This window comes from Anas acuta, chromosome 20 (genome assembly GCF_963932015.1).
Source record: "Anas acuta chromosome 20, bAnaAcu1.1, whole genome shotgun sequence".
Lineage (NCBI taxonomy): Eukaryota > Metazoa > Chordata > Aves > Anseriformes > Anatidae > Anas > Anas acuta.
This window is the reverse complement of record NC_088998.1, coordinates 3,943,163-3,960,453: the sequence shown is the minus strand read 5'-3', so window position 1 is coordinate 3,960,453 and position 17,291 is coordinate 3,943,163. Positions and strand designations below refer to the sequence as shown.

The following is a 17,291-nucleotide window of genomic DNA, read 5'->3' as shown; positions in this document are numbered from 1 at the left end:
AAAAGAGCCCTGAGAACCAAAGCAGCTCTGGCAACTCCAGCAAAGAGCTCCCAGCGGCACCATCCCATCCCCTCCCCTCCTGTTCCCATTTCTGTCCGCACGTGAAGCGAGGCCGGGCGCTGTGCGGGGTCAGGAGCGATGTCTCCACGCCTCCTCCACTCCCCTCCCATTCGGAAATTTGGGTTTTAGGGCCAGCGTTAATCGTCCCTCCGGCGGGCAGGCAGTCGGAGCGCTCCCGCACATTAAGGTTAAATGATGATATCACGATGTAGGATGTTTGCATTTTACATCCAACTGCAAACACAAACCCTTCGCCTCATTAATCCTTCGCAATCCATTTTTTTTTTTCCCTCTCTCTAAATGAAATTGTCCGTTTGGGATGCATTTATTTCCCTCTAACAGCCACATGACAGTTGTGCTGATGGAGTTTGCATCCAACTTTGTTACTGGGTAGTGACAAGTCGGCCTGACGGATGCGTGTGTGTAATTATTTCCTCGCGGTTCGATTTAATTAATGCTTAACCTCATCAGAGTCCTACAGCTGGAGTGCTCGCTCGGCAGGAACTGCTCTCAGCAAAAGGATTTCCTCCTTTGCAGAAAGGCTCCAAAAAGGCTCCGAGTGCCTCACGGAAAGAAGGGAGGAATAAAAACCGCAGTGGAAAACAAACAAACCCGACACCCAGCCCAGCACAGACAGCTCGGATGAGCTCTGCCTTGCTCCGCTTCCCCCCGCTAAGAGCATTTAAAGCGCTGCCTGCTGCCTGCCACTGCCTCTGATCCCGCACTAAGGGTTTCTAACAGCTCTGGGAATGGCTGTATTTTACCAAGATTTTGCTTTTTTAAAAAACAATCCAAAATCAAACAAAAAAAAAAAGTGCCCCAACCCCCCTCTCTATTTACAGTACCACTTTTTTTTTTTTTTCTCTAATGCCTGTTTCATACAAACTTTCTCCCCAAACACTTCTATTGAGTGGGCTGTATTTAGGGTTTATAAGTAATACAGGGAGTGCCCTGGGCTCCTCGGGTTAGGTGTCCTGCCAGGAGCGCTGGTGGCTCTGCAGATCCCGAGTGGATGTAGTGCGTGATGCACGGCACCGGCATCCCTCGGAGCTGACAAGGAGAGATTTCGAAAATCAGATGGAAGGGAAAAATAAAATGAAATTACTCTTCCAGCCCAGCTCTCTTTAGCAGGATGCCCATTAATTACGGTGCTAATTGGAGCAGCCTCGTTGTCTTGGGTTTCACCCACCTGCACTTTTCCAAGGTGGGGACACCTGGGGCACCCCCAGCCCGGTGTCCCCAGGCCAGCAGCAGGACAGGGTCGCGCTGCGCTGGGTGACGCTGGGGCTCCAAGCGGGGTCTGGTGCCCTCTCCTGGGGTAGGCACTTAAAAGCACCCTGGCCACTGGTGCATTTTGTATTTGTAAACAAAAATCATCGCTGTATTTGTAAAAAAACATTGCTGTGTTGGTAAAAAGTGTCCCAAAGTGCAGCGTCGTGGTGGGGCTGGTGGCCAAGACGTCCTGCCCTCCGTGCGCGGCTCGTCTCACCTTCCGTGGTCAATGAGAAAGCTCCGTGGTGCTCTCCCCTTTTAAAATAAATAAGTGATTAACAGGTTGTTGGGCCTGAGACACGATTTAGTGTTGGTCAGGGCTGTGTCTCAATACATTTTAGAGGTCTGCCCTGTGCCATAACTTACCAAAACCTACACAGGTAGGGCTTGGCTCAGGCAGGCTGTCCCATCCCCGCTGCGTTTGCAATTCCTTTCCTTTGCCCCCCGTCCCATGGAGCTGTTGGTTTTGCTGGGGAGGTTTTTGGGGTTCAGACAGGGCATTCCCTTCATCTGGGTCAAAGCATCCAGCTCCCCTCGGCTGCTCCTTGCTGAAAGTGGACCCCGAGGGTGCCCCCGTGGGCTGTGCGAGCGCTGGGAGGGAGCTGGGCACATCCTGCTGCAGGAGCACGGTGTGGGCCAGGGAAGGGACAGTGAAGATCGATGAGAAGGAAGAATTGTAATTAACTGGAAACTGTGCCCGTGTGTGTGTGTGTGTGTGTGTGTGTGTGTGTGTGTGTGTGTACACGCCTGCTGCAATGACAAACTGAGCGGAGTGCTTCATTTTTTAGAGGCTCCTTCCTTTTGTCATTTTTGCATTGATTGTCCACATTTCAAGAGAAAACGTTTGTGTGCTTTTTTTCCCCCCTCTCCACTTCTGATTTACCTTTCTCCGGGCACGTTTGGGTAGGCAGCATTTCAGTTTTGTGGCACGCTTTTGGGGGGTAAATGAATTCACCTGAAACTTCCCACCTACCTAGCTGTGTGGCTCCAGCTTGCGGCACAGGCAGCAGCCACCATCCTGCAGGGAGGTCGTGGGCAGCGAAAGCTGCGGGGTCAGGGTTTGGCCCCTTCTTGGAGGGGACGGATGTGGGAAACCCTTTTATGTCAGCAGGCAGGGCCGGGGTTGTGAGAGCCTCTGACAGGAGCTGCCCGGAGAGCTCCCAGTTCTTATTTCCTCAATTTTAACTCAGCCGTGATCTGCTCTGTATCCCCGGTCGTGTGTGTGGGAAGCTCCGTCACCTCCTGACTTTGGGGGAGGGATTTAAAATTTCATGTTTGCTTTTATTTATTTATTTATTTTTATTTTTTTATTATTTTTTTAATGACAGAAACATGCATTTAAAAAACACACATGGGGCTGGCCAGCAAAAAGGCTCTCTGGAGGACAGAGCCTGCAGCTCCTGCGTCTCGATTCCTTAGTTCTTGCTCAGCAGCTGAACCTCTTAATAGGAAAATTGCAGAAAATCTGCACCCTCCTGGCTGCTTTATGTCCCGTCACCCGTGGAGGGGCTGTGGGGGTGCTGGTGGCCCTGCCACCCCCCCCGAGCAGCCCGGGGGAGCAATGCTGGGGCTGCTCTGCAGGATGCCTGGAGCCCTGGGGTCTGTGCACCTGCACTCGGACACCCCAGGTGCCCAAATTACAGGGGCTCTGCAGCCCTGGCTGGGCTGTAAGAGGTGCTCATTAACGACAGACTCTTTAATTATGCGTCCACGGGATGTGTTTGTGTTGGATCCTTGCCTCGCTCCATCTAAATGAACGCCTGACTCGGAAACGGCAGCGCGCACCCTGCCCAGCGCGGGGCTGAGCCGGGATCTGTTTGAGGGGATTAGCGAGCTTGTAAATCTGCAAACAGGATTAGTGACGAGAGCACCTTTATTGAGACATCTGCCTGTCGCTGCGGGGCTGGTCCCAGCCACGGGACGTGGGCATTCAGGTGCTTTCCTGGTGCCGTCCTTGTGGTCCGGTTCCATCCTCGGGTGTCGGTGGCAAGGGGCTGCACCGGGGTGCCGCTGGGTGCCAGCCCCGGGGGAAATCAGCAGCAGGGTTTGCGAGTCCTTCCAGAGCACGTTGCTGTGCTTTGCAGATGTAAACCTCTAAAACAGGAGTCAAAATCTTGTGGTCTTTTTATTTTTGGCATGTTTTTTTGGGAACTGAGCACGGCGTCAGGTCTTATTTCCTAAAAAGCTCCTGCGCAGTGCTGCGCCGCGGGGAGCCCGGGCAGCCTGGGGGCTGCTAGCACAGCACTGCCCGTGCATCGCTGGTCCCAGGCGCCTCGGGGTCGTTGTTCCCATGTCGAAGGGACTCTTCCCTGATCGGTTGCAGTGATCAGGGTCTTTTTTCTCTCCCAGCGGCCGCAGGCAGATGGCAGCAGCGCTGGTGCTCTCGCCCTGAGCATCCCGGCCGGGCTCCACGTGCTGGCAGCAGCGCCCCGACACGCTGCCAGCCCAGGGGAGGCTTCTGCAAGGCTCTGGGCCCACCAGAGTCGTGGTGGGATCGGTCACGGATCAGCACTGCTCCATCCTGCGTGCTCATTTCTCCCTGCAAACCACGGGCAGAATGAATCCCGGTGTCCCCAGCGGGTGGGATGGATAAAAGCCCTTCCCTGCCCGGTGCTGCGGGTCCTCACCGGGCACCGCGCGCTGGGTCGGAGGAGCTGTGTCTGCTGTGGGCTCGTGCGGGTCCCCACCTCTCGTACTTTGACATCCTGCACGGTTCTGGGTAATAAGAAAATGCAATATTGCTGTCACCAGCTCTCCGAAGACATCCAGCCTGAGTAATTCAACATGTCAGAGCCATCCATCACCGCCACGCAGCCGGCAAACAAACGCAGGGCAGCTGCAGGGGCTGGGATGCGGGCTGGCAGCACTCACCGCTGTTAGAGCGGGGCCTGGCCAAGCAGAACCTGATCCCCTTCCCCTCCTCGTCCTTCCCTGAGGGGTTTTGCTTTGGTTGCTGGTTTTGCAGCCCTGCTGTAGCCGTTCCTGCTGCCCCACCAGGACTTGCTGCTTGCTCCCTGCTGGCCCTGGCGTTTGCAGCAGGCACCAGCAGCTCGTGCGGTGGGGTGGGGAGGACACCGAGGTCCTGGGTCTGGTGGTCCGGGGGGGCACTGCTGTGGTGGGGGTCCCAGACCACAGCCAGAGGCATCAGCCCTGATCGCCGCTCTGTGCTGCATTAGCACGTTCCTGCTGCTTGCTGTGTTTTTAGGACCATAATGAAAATACCCAGGTAACACAAGGTAATTAACAGCTACGCCTTCATCACACCTGGCAGTAGAACAGCAAACACCCGGCAGCATTTACAGCAGCAGGGATCACCACCGAGCCATTCCTTGGCCGCCGGGCTTCTTGTTCCACCTTGATGCTTTGCACGGTGGGCACTGCCCAGCTCTGGGCATCCAAGAGCTGCTCCTGTGCCTTTCTGCACCCCTCTCCTTTCATCCAGAGGGAAAATTTGTGGTCAGCATCTGTCCCTGCCCCTGGGCACCGCTGGGAGCAGAGGGGACCGGGGCTGTCCCTGTGGGGCTGCAGAGGGGATGCTTGGCAGGGCTGCAGCCCGTGGACCTGGGGCAGATTTTCTCCCTGATGAAAATATGCTGTATTGTTCTTACCACGCAGCATTGCCCCTCAAAACCTTGGACTCTGCATGCTGAAGTGGGATCTTTGCTGTGATGAGGAGGTCTGAAGAGGGACAGGGGGCGGCTTACGCTGAGGCTGTGAAGTCTCCGGCCCTATGTGCAAGCGCTGAGTCCTCCCGGCTGCTTGCAGGAGGAATGGAGATGCTGGGGCTGCTTCCCTTCCTTCTCCTGCTGCCCTGAAGGTGCTGTGTGGGGTCAGGGCACGGAGGGGTAGCAGCACATCCCCCTGTGCGGGAGCTCCAGGCTGCCCCCGGGGCTCTGCCTGCCCACCCATCATCCTGGCGGTGAAGAATTTCCCAGGGCAGAAGGCAGCACTTTCATTTTCCGTCCTCCTGCCAAGAAATTGTGCTTCTGCCCAGAATAAAGGATTTTTAAAAAACACTAAAATATTTTAATGGCAGTTTAAAGGCCCACTGGCAACCCCCAGAGACCTCTTTGCTCAAAACTTTGTTAGGATTGCAGGCTTTCTGCCAGTCCGTGCTGATTTTCAGATGCCTGCTCCTCCCTAGCAGCTGGGCGCTGGCACGGGGACGCAGGGGGGTCCCTCAGTGTCCCCAGCTCCCTCAGCAGGCAGACCTCGATGCTTGAGAACCAGCCCAGCGCCTTGTGGAGCTTGTGCCAGATATTCATGGCGTTGGAGCCTGGCAAGCAGCGTAAGGATGCGTGCTGCTGGCTGTCCTGAGGCTGTTGGGGTGAGCTGATGCTGCAGGGAGGGGGAACAGCCCCCCGCTCTGTGGTGGGGGCCCTAAAGGCACCGTTACTGGACCCCACAGGCACCAGCCGTGCGGAGGAGCTCGCTGCTTGCGCTGCTGCACGCCCCCTGTCAGCACTGATCTGCTCTGCTCTGCTGCTTGCAGGTGGCATCGGGTTTGGACGCGCCAAAGGCAACTCGGGCTCGGAGGCAGACGATGAAACCCAGCTCACCTTCTACACCGAGCAGTACCGGAGCAGGAGGCGAAGCAAAGGTAAGAACGAAACAGCCACCCATGGCGTGAATGGGTGTAAGAGAGAAACAAATAGCTGAGCACCGTGGCTCTGCCCTGGGGCGATGCCGGCTGCTGCCACGCGGCTGTGGGTGAGGGCCGTGCGAGCAGTCTGCATGGTGAGGGCATCCCAGCGCCGTGTCCGCCATGCAGCAGGGTGCAGGATCTATCAGGATCCACCAGTAACGTTTCCCAGCGGTGTCATTGAGGTGCTTAATATTTCTCTGATCGTTTCTGGCATTGGTTATGTTAAATACGTCAGCAGCCCAAGCAGTGGCTCCTCAGCCCCTTTCCCACATCCCACTGCCAGGCCAGCGCTGGGGTGGCTCAGGGGCAGAAGTTTTTTTGGGTGCTGCTCTTCTGCCTGGGACCTGCAGCACCTGCCCGACGGGGAGTTCCCCTGCTCCCTCCCAACACAGATGCAATTAAAAGGAACGAATCCAAAACGAGGGCCGGGGCAGGGATTTACAGACCAGGGTTTTGTGAGTTAGCAAAGCTGAGACGTGGCACTGTTGGCTGCAGTTCGAAACCAGTGTCCATGTTTCCTGCAGTGCCATGATACCAAAGCGTTTTGTCCACTTCCCAGTCTTTTTGGAGGAGGCCAGCGCAAGCCTTGCTGCTGCTGCACTTGCAAAATTGCTGTCAGGAAATAAATCTGTTGGGAAGCGATTTAATAACTGTGCAGGGGGCTGCTCCCTCCGTTGGTTTTCCAAACCGAGCCCGGCGTTGGCAGAGAGCAGCGTGCTAGGTAGGTGCCTGCGCCCAGTGCCGCAAGTGCGGCTCCGTTTGTTTCAGTGATTAGGCATTCAGATAAATGCTCACAATGTGTTTAATTTGAATGTGAAATTGCCTCCACACCTATGATCAGCTTGATGATTGCACACTGGAATCAACACACGTGTGCATGGCGTATGGCGTTTGTTCCTGATGAATGGAAGGAATTCGGGTTTTATTTTTTCCCCCAGCGTGTTTTAGAAGCATGAGAAATTCCCACTGAGTTTAAAAGGAGCTTTTGATGAAAAGCAGGGAGAGAAATCAAGACTTAAGTTACTTGTTGCAGTATTAATATAGATGGATTAGGAGTTGAAAGACTTTTTGATGCCTGTTTTAGAAAACAAGGAAGAAATTGGTTGTGTGGCAAACTAAGAGTTGTTTTCTCAATGAGTTATCTGAACTCCTGGGCTGTGGGCGAGTCCGTGGGTACTTCGGAAAAGTTGCTGAGGTTGGGGTTTGGTTTTTGTTTTGTTGGCAAGGGGGAGGTGGTGCCCAAGCAAGGAGCAGGAAATTGTGTTTGAAGGAAAAACAAACACAGCTTTGCTTTCCTGGTGTCCTTATACCATCCCCATTAGGTCAAGTGCTCTGCCAGTGCCTTGAAACATGCTTGCACTGCGTACACCCAGTACAAAGATATTCTTGCTGACATGAACATTGGCTTTGGGTTGTTCGTTTATGCTTCTTGTATGCAAATGTAAAGGAACAGATAAATGGGAAGAATACATTTATTTTTCTTTGAAAGAGGAGTTGTTCACCTGGGAAGCTTTGATGACTGCCTTTGAGGGGAACTCAGGAGGCAGAGCTGGTTTTTAGATTTGTGTTAGGGCTTGAGCGATGCTGCAGAAAACACCTTTGTTTGTGTTCAGTAATGGGTAAACAAGGGAATTGTCTTGCATAAAGTCCCTATTGTATTTTCCCTCCCGTTTAGGTAAATTTTGCCATTGCAGCATCCTTGAAAGGAATTTTCCATTATCCTTTCATTGACTTCTCTATCCCTTGTGGAAGGAAAGCAATAGCTTAGTGGGAAGCCACAGTACCAAACTCATAATTACAAGTTCAGCAAAGATCCATAATTAGACAAGATCATAATTCTAATAGAGAAGGACGCATCGTCAGATACAGTTAATTCTTACAATGATGTTCCCGTATTGATTCTGCAATGGCTGCGTGACATTGCTGGTGCCGTGCGATAGTTATCAGGCCCAAGGAGAGAAATTCCTTGAGACTCCTCTCCTCAGCCCAGGTTTTGCAGGATTGAGCACAATTACTGATGCCGTCGAGTCATTGATCCCAGGTGATGTGATGGGAAGTTTCCACTTAGGTGTTGCGTGGGTTCACGTTGACTTTGTGCTGTGTCAGAGCAGGCTGGCTAAGTGGTTGCAGGCTTTATTTTTCTGCTATAGAAGAAAGGCTGCAGGTTTCACGAGGCCCACGGGTGTGCTTGACAAGGTAAATTAGCAGGATGTTCCCAGAGGTAAATACTGAGCGAGGGCGAGCTCACTGCGCTGTGCTGGGTCTGGCTGCTCGGTTATCTCAGCACCAGCAGACGCTGACATCTGGTTTGCAGGATGGGGATGCACGGAGGAGTAACGCTGATGAGGCCAGCAGCAGAGGTAGGAGCGTTGCTTGTCTGCAGCCCCCAGCATGATGCAGCGTGTGTCTTCCCAGCTTTAAGGGCTGTAGGATCCCCTACACCAGAAATGTCCAATTCCTTTTAGAAACTCTCTGGAGAAGTGTAGGGGGAGGTGTGTGAAAGCAAAAGAGGGCTTCCTGTGGAGCTTCGGTCCTTGTCTGCCTGTTGGGCAGAAAACTCCCAAACATCCTTTGGTATCCTTTACGCAACCCCACACACAACAGGACGCTGCGCTTTCTCTCCTTCCAAACAACCCCAAACAAACCCTAAACCTAACCCTAATTAGGACCCTAAAAACGCATAAGGCACCAGTTTCTCCCATCAAAAAGTGCTCCCAACAGAAGCCTTTGGGTACACCTGAACTCCCTGGGGGAGCCTTTGTGCAACGCCCCCCCCCCCCAAGACTCTGCTCCTTCAATCCTAAACATAACAAAAACTGTAACCCAAAGCTTAACACTATCCCTAACCCTGACCTAACCCTAAGGCTAACCTTAATGGCGGAGCTAACCCTAACCCTAACTCTAACCATAACGGTAAGCCTTACCCAAACCATAACCCAAACGCTAACCCTAACCAAACCCTAACCCTAGCCACCACCCTAACCCTAAACCTAACCCTAGCTCTAACGCTAACCTAACCCTAACCCTAACCCCAATGGCGGAGCTAACCCTAACCCTAACACTAACCCTAACCCTAACACTAACCCTAACACTCACTCTAACCCTAACCTGAACCCTAACCCTAACCCTGACCTAACCCTAACCCTAGCCTTAACACAACCCCCCACACAACAGGACTCTGCACCTTCTCTCTTTGCAAACAACCCTAAAAGTAACCCAAACCATAACCATAAACCTAACTCTAATCATAACCCTAACCGAACACTAACCCTTACCCTAACCCTCACTGTAACAAGCACCCTAATCCTAACCCTAACCAAACTGTAACCCCTAACCTGAACCCTAACCCGAACCCTAACAGTAACTATAACCCTAACCTAACCCTAACCTCTAAACCCTAACCCTAACACAACCCCCCACACAACTGTACTCTGCGCCTTCTCTCTTTGCAAACAACCCAAACCCTAACCCTAACCCTAACCCTAACCCTAACCCTAACCCTAACCCTAACCCTAACCCTAACCCTAACCCTAACCCAACACTAACCCTAACCGAACACTAACCCTTACCCTAACCCTCACTGTAACAAGCACCCTAATCCTAACCCTAACCAAACTGTAACCCCTAACCTGAACCCTAACCCGAACCCTAACAGTAACTATAACCCTAACCTAACCCTAACCTCTAAACCCTAACCCTAACACAACCCCCCACACAACTGGACTCTGCGCCTTCTCTCTTTGCAAACAACCCAAACCCTAACCCTAACCCTAACCCTAACGCTAACCCTAACCCTAACCCTAACCCTAACCGAACACTAACCCTTTCTCTAACCTCCACTCTAACCCTAATACTCACCCTAACCTAACCTTAAACGTAATCCTAACCCTAACAGTGGAGCTAATCCTAACCCAAACCCTAACCATAAACCTAACCCTAACACTAACCTAAACCTAACTCTAACCTAACCCTAATCCTAACCCTAATGGCAAAGCTAACCCTAACCCTAACCCTAAATCTAATCCTAACCATAACCCTAACCTGAACCCTATCCCAAACCCTAACCATAACCGTAACCCTAACCTAACCCTAACCCAAACCCGAACTCTAAACCTAAACCTAACTCTAACCCTAACCCTAACATTAATGCAGCCCCACACACAACAGGACTCTGCACCTCCTCTCTATGCAAACAACCCTGAACTTAACCCTAACTGGAACACTAAACCAAACCCTAATTAGGACCCTAAAAACCACATACGACACCACTTTCTCCCATCAAAAGTGCTCCCAACGGAAGCCTTTGGGTACACCTGAACTCCCTTGGGGAGCCTTTACAAAGCCCCACACACAACAGGACTCTGCACTTTCTCTGGAAACCCTAACAACCCTAACCCCTAAACCTTAGATCCCCAACCCGTTCCTTACCCTTACTCAGAGCATGGATTTTTTGCTGCCAGTTGTCTCATTGCTCTCGTAACGCGCTGTCCTGTCGTTCATCCCATCAATCCTGTTTTCCCACTGACACCTCTAGCAGTCCTTGTCTACCTCCTTGTTCTCCTCCGCCACCCTTGGCTTTTTAATTGCTTTGACACTCCCTGAAGTCTTTTCCAAGAGGAGGAGAGAAAGCTCCTTCCTGACTTCCAGGCACCGCTTTCATCTGGGTTCTGCCTTCCTGTACCTGTTACCTTCTCCCATCCCAATAACCTGCTTCTACCCCAGCAGACCCGCTGTGCACCCCAGGGATGTGGTGTGGTGCCCTTGGGTTAGACCTTGACGAACGAGGCTCTCAGATAATTCCCCAGCACCGTGCTCTGGAATATCAGCACAAGTGAGCAGAGTCCCGTTAGGGGTCTTGGGTTGGTGTCAGCCACGTGCGCGTGCTTTTTGTGCCTGGATGGCTTGCAAAGTTTTCTGAGAGCTGTTAGAGAAATGAGAAGATGAGCTTTGATCTGCCTCTGTGTTTGGTGTATAAAACAAGGCCTTTTATAAGGGAATATTAGTTATTCAGGGGCTGTTACATGTGAGGAAGTTTCACTTTGATCCTCTCCCGTCTCCAGAGGCAGCAGGCATTTATTATTTCACGGGGAACTAAACAAAAGTCAGAATAAAATTTGGGTGATTCTCTCCACGCGCACTGCACCCCCAGCCCCAGCAGGGCCGAACAGCAGTGTGGGCACCGTGTCACTGTGTCACCAGGCCCTCGGCGAGCCGTGTCCCTGCTCTGAGCTGCACCAGCTGCTGGACCACCTGCAGCCCTCGCACATCACGGACGCCGTCAGGGATCAAATGGGAAAGAAAAGGTGATAATGCAAACGTGTCATTTTTCATCGCTTACACTGGCCGGAGGGAATAATCAGCCTGTCCTGTGCCTCCTGCTGTTGGGCTGCGCTTAGTGTGTCTTCTCCCAGGGCCCCAGCTCCTGCAGCTTTCCTGCTGCTTGCCCACCAGGAAGGAAACGCAGCCCTCCTGCCAGCATGGACAGATGGGGAAGACCCGATGGCTCCACACCTACCTGGCTGCTTCACTGTGCTGCTACCTGCAGCACCCAGGAGGGGACAACCCCTGTGACACACCTCTGGGTAGCATTGTGCTGTACATCCTTACCTCGCAGAGTGCTGGGGGGCACCCCCTGCCCCCCATCCCCCAGGACAGATGCGGGATGCTGTCACTTCACATTCTTGGCTACCAAAGCTCTGTTGTCAGTGCCCCTTTTCCAGAGAGCAAACAAACGTAGTGCTTTTTTTTTTTTTTTTTTTTTTTTTGCATCAGCAAATAGCCGCCCCTGCACTGCTCTCCTTCATAGTTTGATGCTGTTCCTGCAGGGGAGCCCAGTTTGGGCTGCTCTGGCAGCTTTTTGGGGAAAGGGGCCACCACGGGGAGCCAGCTGCAAAGCATGGGCTGGGGAGCAGAGGGGTCTGTAATTAAAGCAGTCCCGGTGCCGTGGCAGCCTCAGGCTCTTTAACATCCCCAGACTGTGCTGGAGATAACGGCTTTTACATCTGTTCCCAGCGGCAGCGTGGGCCTCGTTATTTATTTATTTATTTTTTGATTGTATCTGATGCAGCCTCCGCGAGTAATTGAGTGTTTGAGAGTGAAAAATTATCTCCCCGGCTTGGCCCTTATCTTGACAGCAAAGCAGCACTTTTAATTTAATTTTGTTCAGAGCATGCGGGTAACAAATTTCGCTAATCGCTCCGCTGTCGCCCTCCGCATGGTAACAAGGCTCTTGTTCCATGGGAAGTACAACACAGGCGCGGGGTGGGGGGGCGCGGGTTCACGGGTAGCGGAGGGGACGTGGTGCAGTGCCGCTGCTCTCCCCACCCGTGCTGAGATTCGTTCCTCCTGTTGCTTGAGCCGGGGGAGGAGGTGGAGAGCAGCGTCTGTCAGGGCTCTGCTGGGAAAGCTCGCTCCTGTTGGGGAAACTGAGGCACGGCCATGCCCCAACCCCGGGGAGCTCTTGCAGAGCTGAGATTTTTATTGTGCGTCTGTTCCAGAAGGAAGGGAGGGGAGGAAAAGTGTTTGTTTGCCTTTTTTTTTTTTGCATGGCTGGCTTTGGAAATCCTAGCCCAGTTGCCCTGTGGCGTGGCCGTAGGCCAGCCGGGCTCTGCAGGCAGTGGCAAGGGCATGTGGAGAGCCAGCAGGGACGTGGGCATTGCCCCACGGGCACCACAGCCCCTGGTTCATCTCACCCCAGCCTCCCCAGTCGGTCCATCTGCCCAGCCCGGTGCTCGCTGAGAGCAATCCTCTCTGGGCTGTGACTTGGTGCGAGCTATTTTCTAGATAATGATTACTTTTCTTTTCCTGGAGGAAATATGTTTTCATTGTGCTGTATTGAAAATTGCTTTCCACCCTCCTTGAAATAAAGCCTTCCGCTCAGATTTGCCTTTGTGCTTGTATAGTGTAAAACTGGGATTCATTTGGAGTTTAAAACAAAACAAAACAAAAAAACAGACTTTAATTCCGAGAGAAGTGTTTCCATTGATTTGCGTGCAAGAAAATTCCAGTGCAGGCAGTCTCTGGCTTTAAATATGTAACTGTTTCTTTAATGTGATTTTATCCCAACCAATTCCACACTGAGAACATGAAAGCAAAGCTGACTTCATTGATTTTAATTGTACATGCCCAGGGAAATTCAAGAAAAGCAACAATATCGGGAGAGAAATGGCCCTGGTGGTGATGGTCCCCAAGGAGGCACCAACCTGTGCCACCTCTGCCTTTTCCATTTCTCCCCTCTCCTTCCCTGCCCTCATCCCTGCTGGCTTTTGGGGCTTTTCCTTTCCCTCCACTCCCCTCTTTCTCCCTTTTTCCTCCTCCTCCCTGTTGATTTGTGCTTGCGGCATCTCCCTCCAGGCTGCTAGATGTATGTTAGAGCAAGGGGGGATCCCCGCTGGAGGCTGTACGGGTACAAACCGAATTCATCCCTTCGGTACCGGAGCATTAATGCTCCAGGAGCGTGGCAGTAGCTGGGGGTGAACGAGCGTGGGGCATGCAGGCTGCTGTGCACAGGGGGCTCGGCTGCCAGCCCCCACCCCATGACTGCCTTCCTTCTCCGCAGCCTCCTGTGCTGCAGCTCAGCTCACTGCTAATGGGCAATTCGTAAGCGTTAATAGCATTAATCTGATTCAGCACGCTCTTAGCAAGATCAAACCCTCCATAAATCCAGCACCATCTGATCTCCCCTGTCTGCTGCACAACGTGGGCATCTCCTTCTTGTCTCCCCGTCATGCCTCCTTGTGGTCTCAGGGCTGGGGGGGTGCTCACCAGGCAGGCAGTGTCCCCAGCGTGGGGACCGAAGCTGCACGGTCAGGGCTTCTCCATCCTGCTGGCCCAGGAACAGGGACACCCTGAGGTGGAGGGGGAGCCCTGGCTGGCAGGAGGACAGGGAGGGCGGTGCCTGGGACCTGGTGTGGGGCAGGGTGGGGAGAAGGGTGGTGAGAGCGGAGTGTGGGACGCTCTGTGCCCATAGCAGCCTGCCACCACTGCCGCTTATCTTGATTGGTATTTGATTTGATTTAACATGATCTCCCGCTTGTAAAACACCTTGAGATGTTTCCGTGTGTGAGGCTGTCCTGGAAACGCTGCTGTACCGTATTAATGAGCCTCTGCTGGAACATAAAGAAGCGTCATTAGGAGCGGTGAACTCGCCTGGCGTGCAGAAAGCAGCGCAGAGCACGGGCACGCTGCGGCCTGGCCTTCATCAGGGGCTCCACACCCCGGGGAGGCTGCGGCCAGGCCCCGCTGGCAGTGCCGGGGTGGCTGTGGTGGCTGTGGTGTGGTGTGTGTGGGGTGTGTGGTGTGGGGTGTGGTGTGTGGGGTGTGGTGTTGGTGCTGTGGTGTCTATGGTGCTGTGGTGGCTGTGGTGTGGTGGCTGTGATGTGGTGTCCATGCTGTGGTGTTGGTGTTGTGGTGTCCACAGCATGGTGGCTGTGGTGTGGTGTCCATGCTGTGGTGTGATGTCTGTGCTGTGGTGTCAGAGGTGAGGTGTCCATGCTGTGGTGGCTGTGGTGTGGTGTTCATAGTCTGATGTCCATGCCATGGTGTCCATGCTGTGGTGTCCATGCTGTGGTGTTCGTGTTGTGGTGTCCACAACGTGGTGTCTGTGGTGTGGTGTCCCTGCTGTGGTGTCTGTGGTGTGGTGTCTGCACTGTGGTGTGGTGTGTGGGGTGTGGGGTGTGGTGTTGGTGCTGTGGTGTTGGTGCTGTGGTGTTGGTGTTGTGGTGTCCACAGCATGGTGTCTGTGGTGTGGTGTCCATGCTGTGGTGTCTGTGGTGTGGTGTTCATAGTCTGATGTCCATACCATGGTGTCCATGCTGTGGTGTCCATGCCATGATGTTCGTGGTGTCCGTGCCATGATGTCCGTGCTGTAGTGTCCATAGCGTGATGTCCGTGCCATGCTGTCCGTGCTGTGGTGTCCGTGGTGTCGGTGCCGCGCTGTGGTGCCGGTGCTGGTGGCTGTGCGTTGCTAAGCAGTCCCACCTCTTGCTGTGCCGCTGCTTTGGTTTCCATATCCCTGTCTTTCTCGGGTGATAGAAATGCATTTTAATATCCGAGTAGCCTCGAAACATGCTGTATTATGCTATTATCTCCGGGGGGTGGGGAAGATTGTGAAGCACTTGGCGTTTAACGCCTACATATGGCTAACACTATGGGCTGTGTGCTGATAAAGATGGGGTAATTAAAGTTTATTTTTTTTTATAGACTAATCTCCCAAGCATGTATTTATGAGCCTGATTTAGAAACATCACATTACCGAGAGCACAGGATATTCGTGTTGCTTGTAAATCCATACGTGTTCTGAACTTACCTTTCTTTTTTGCTCCTTTCTCGAATTTAAGCAGCGCTGCCAATAGCAAAAAGAAATGAGCCTGGAGTTTTGTTGGTGCATCTCTCCCACCCCTGTCCTTTAGGTGGGCAAGGGAAAATATACAAAGCCGCAAGTAATTAACTGCATAAGTAAATTATATTTCCAAGGAGACACGGTGCATTTGGAGGGTCTGTTTGCAGCGTGTTTACACTGGTGGCTCTGAAATTATCTTCATCTTGCAGCAGGTGCAAAATCTTTGGGGGAATTTGGTGCTCTGCAAGCTGTTTCTGAGCTGTCTGCGGAAGGACTCGCACGCTCTCTGTGAGGCTGGAGCTGGGCTAACTGGCACCAGTGTTTAATGGGGAAAAAAGTCCCAGGTGGGAAGGTGGAAGGGGCCAGAGGCCCTCAACCACTGCCCTAGCTGCTCCAACGCTCAGGTCAGAGGCTTTAAGTGAGGTTTAGATTCCTGAACTCCTCCCGTCTTCCAGTCTTAATTAAGCTGTGGTTAATGGGGCTGGTAGAAGAAAGCTTCTCAAGTATGATTCTGCCCTACTCCAGAGCAGTTTGCCTTTTCTTTCTTCTCCTCTCTCCGATGTTCTTGCAGCCTGGGGCTCAAGGGCAGCTCATTTCTCCCTGTTCAAGAAGAAGTTAGTTCTTCTTCTTGTCCATCCACCTGCTGCATCCCCCCGGGCACAGGCAGCACTGGGGTGTCAGGGCTCACAGAGGTGCTTCCCCCGTTGCTTTCCCTGCAAGTTAGGCTAAAGCCACGACTGAGCATTAGAGCACCCTCATGCTCTGCTGAAAGCATCCAAAGCACAGCAGAGACCTCTTTAATTAATAGCAGGGTGAGAGCATCTCAACATAGCGAGGATTTGCTAGTGCAGAAGAATCTGGGGAGCAAGCTTGGTCTCAGCTGTGCCTGGACATACTGTGGGCCCTTTTAGACCACAGAATACCTGAGCCAAGACTTAGCTTGTGTGCTGAGGATCTCACGGGCTGCTGGGTCCTAGCCTCTGCCTGGAAAGGTCTTGCATTTCTTCCCTGTAGCTAAAGAAGTTCAGTGGAACTGAGTTTTAAAATCTGCACATTAAACATTTTCCTGGAAGCCCAGAGACTACAAAAGGAGGAGGGAAAGTGCCCAGGCACAGCTCCTTCTGAATTACTGAGCCGGTTTGGCTCCCACCCCCAGGACAAGGAAGGAATTACTCATTTTGTTTCACATCTTGAACAGGAGCACGTAGCCCTGGTGAACCTGTTGAGGTTTGTTTAGTTAGCATTGGGTTGTTAAGAATACAGCTGCGTTTTCAGAGGGCTGGCACTCAGCTTTTTATCTCCAGATGGGTGTTCAAACACTTCTAGTGGAGTGTCAGTGGTCGGAGGGGCAGGCGAGGGGATGGAAATCGAGAAATGTACCTCTGTTTAAAGAGGGAGGAAAGGATCTGCTTTGCTAATAGCCTGCCTTCAAGCCTGGCAGGGAACTGGTCGTAAGCAATAAAGAGCTGAGCTGGAAACAGAATTTCTGCTCGAGCAGAATTCCCCTGGATTTGGTTCAGTTGGTGACAGCCAACTTCAGGCAGTTCTAGAGGTCAGCAATTAGCAGTGTGGTGGAAACGAGCAGGAAGGGGAAGGCAGAGAAGCGGGGAAGGCAGTTAGAGGAGACTTGCAGCACGTTGTCCCTTCCCTTGGGCAGCCAAGCTCAAACTCATTGAGCTGTAAGAGGCTTTTTGCTGTTTCAGGCCCCTGTGCACCTTTCCTCTTAGTCACAGAGAGAGAAGTGATGGGGAGGAGATGGGGATGGGAGCCCCCAGACCCTAATCCCAGCTCGGCTTCTGCTGCAGGGTGGTGAAGGCTGCCGTCATACCTGTGATTCAGGCTCTTTGTAAAAAGGGGATAATGCTTGCCTAACTCATAAGGGATTTGTGATATAATGTTTGCAAAGCACTTTAAGACCCTGGATTGAAAGGTGATTTATAATGGTAAAATCCAGTGCTCTCTGCTCTATTGTGT

The 17,291-nt window shown here is 52.6% G+C and overlaps 1 protein-coding gene across 14 annotated transcripts in view; it reads left to right on the top strand.

Moving 5' to 3' along the window:
* The window catches only part of ASTN2 (astrotactin 2), a 324,948-nt gene that overhangs the window by 104,883 nt on the left and 202,774 nt on the right, over window positions 1–17,291 (top strand). For all 14 annotated transcript variants that reach the window (XR_011089090.1, XM_068656627.1, XM_068656614.1 and 11 more), the window contains one exon: window positions 5,825–5,932. Coding sequence is in view for 13 of the 14 variants with exons in the window: in XM_068656627.1 (XP_068512728.1) it covers window positions 5,825–5,932 (108 nt within the window). In the remaining variant the exon portion in view is untranslated. The remainder of the gene's footprint in view (window positions 1–5,824; window positions 5,933–17,291) is intronic.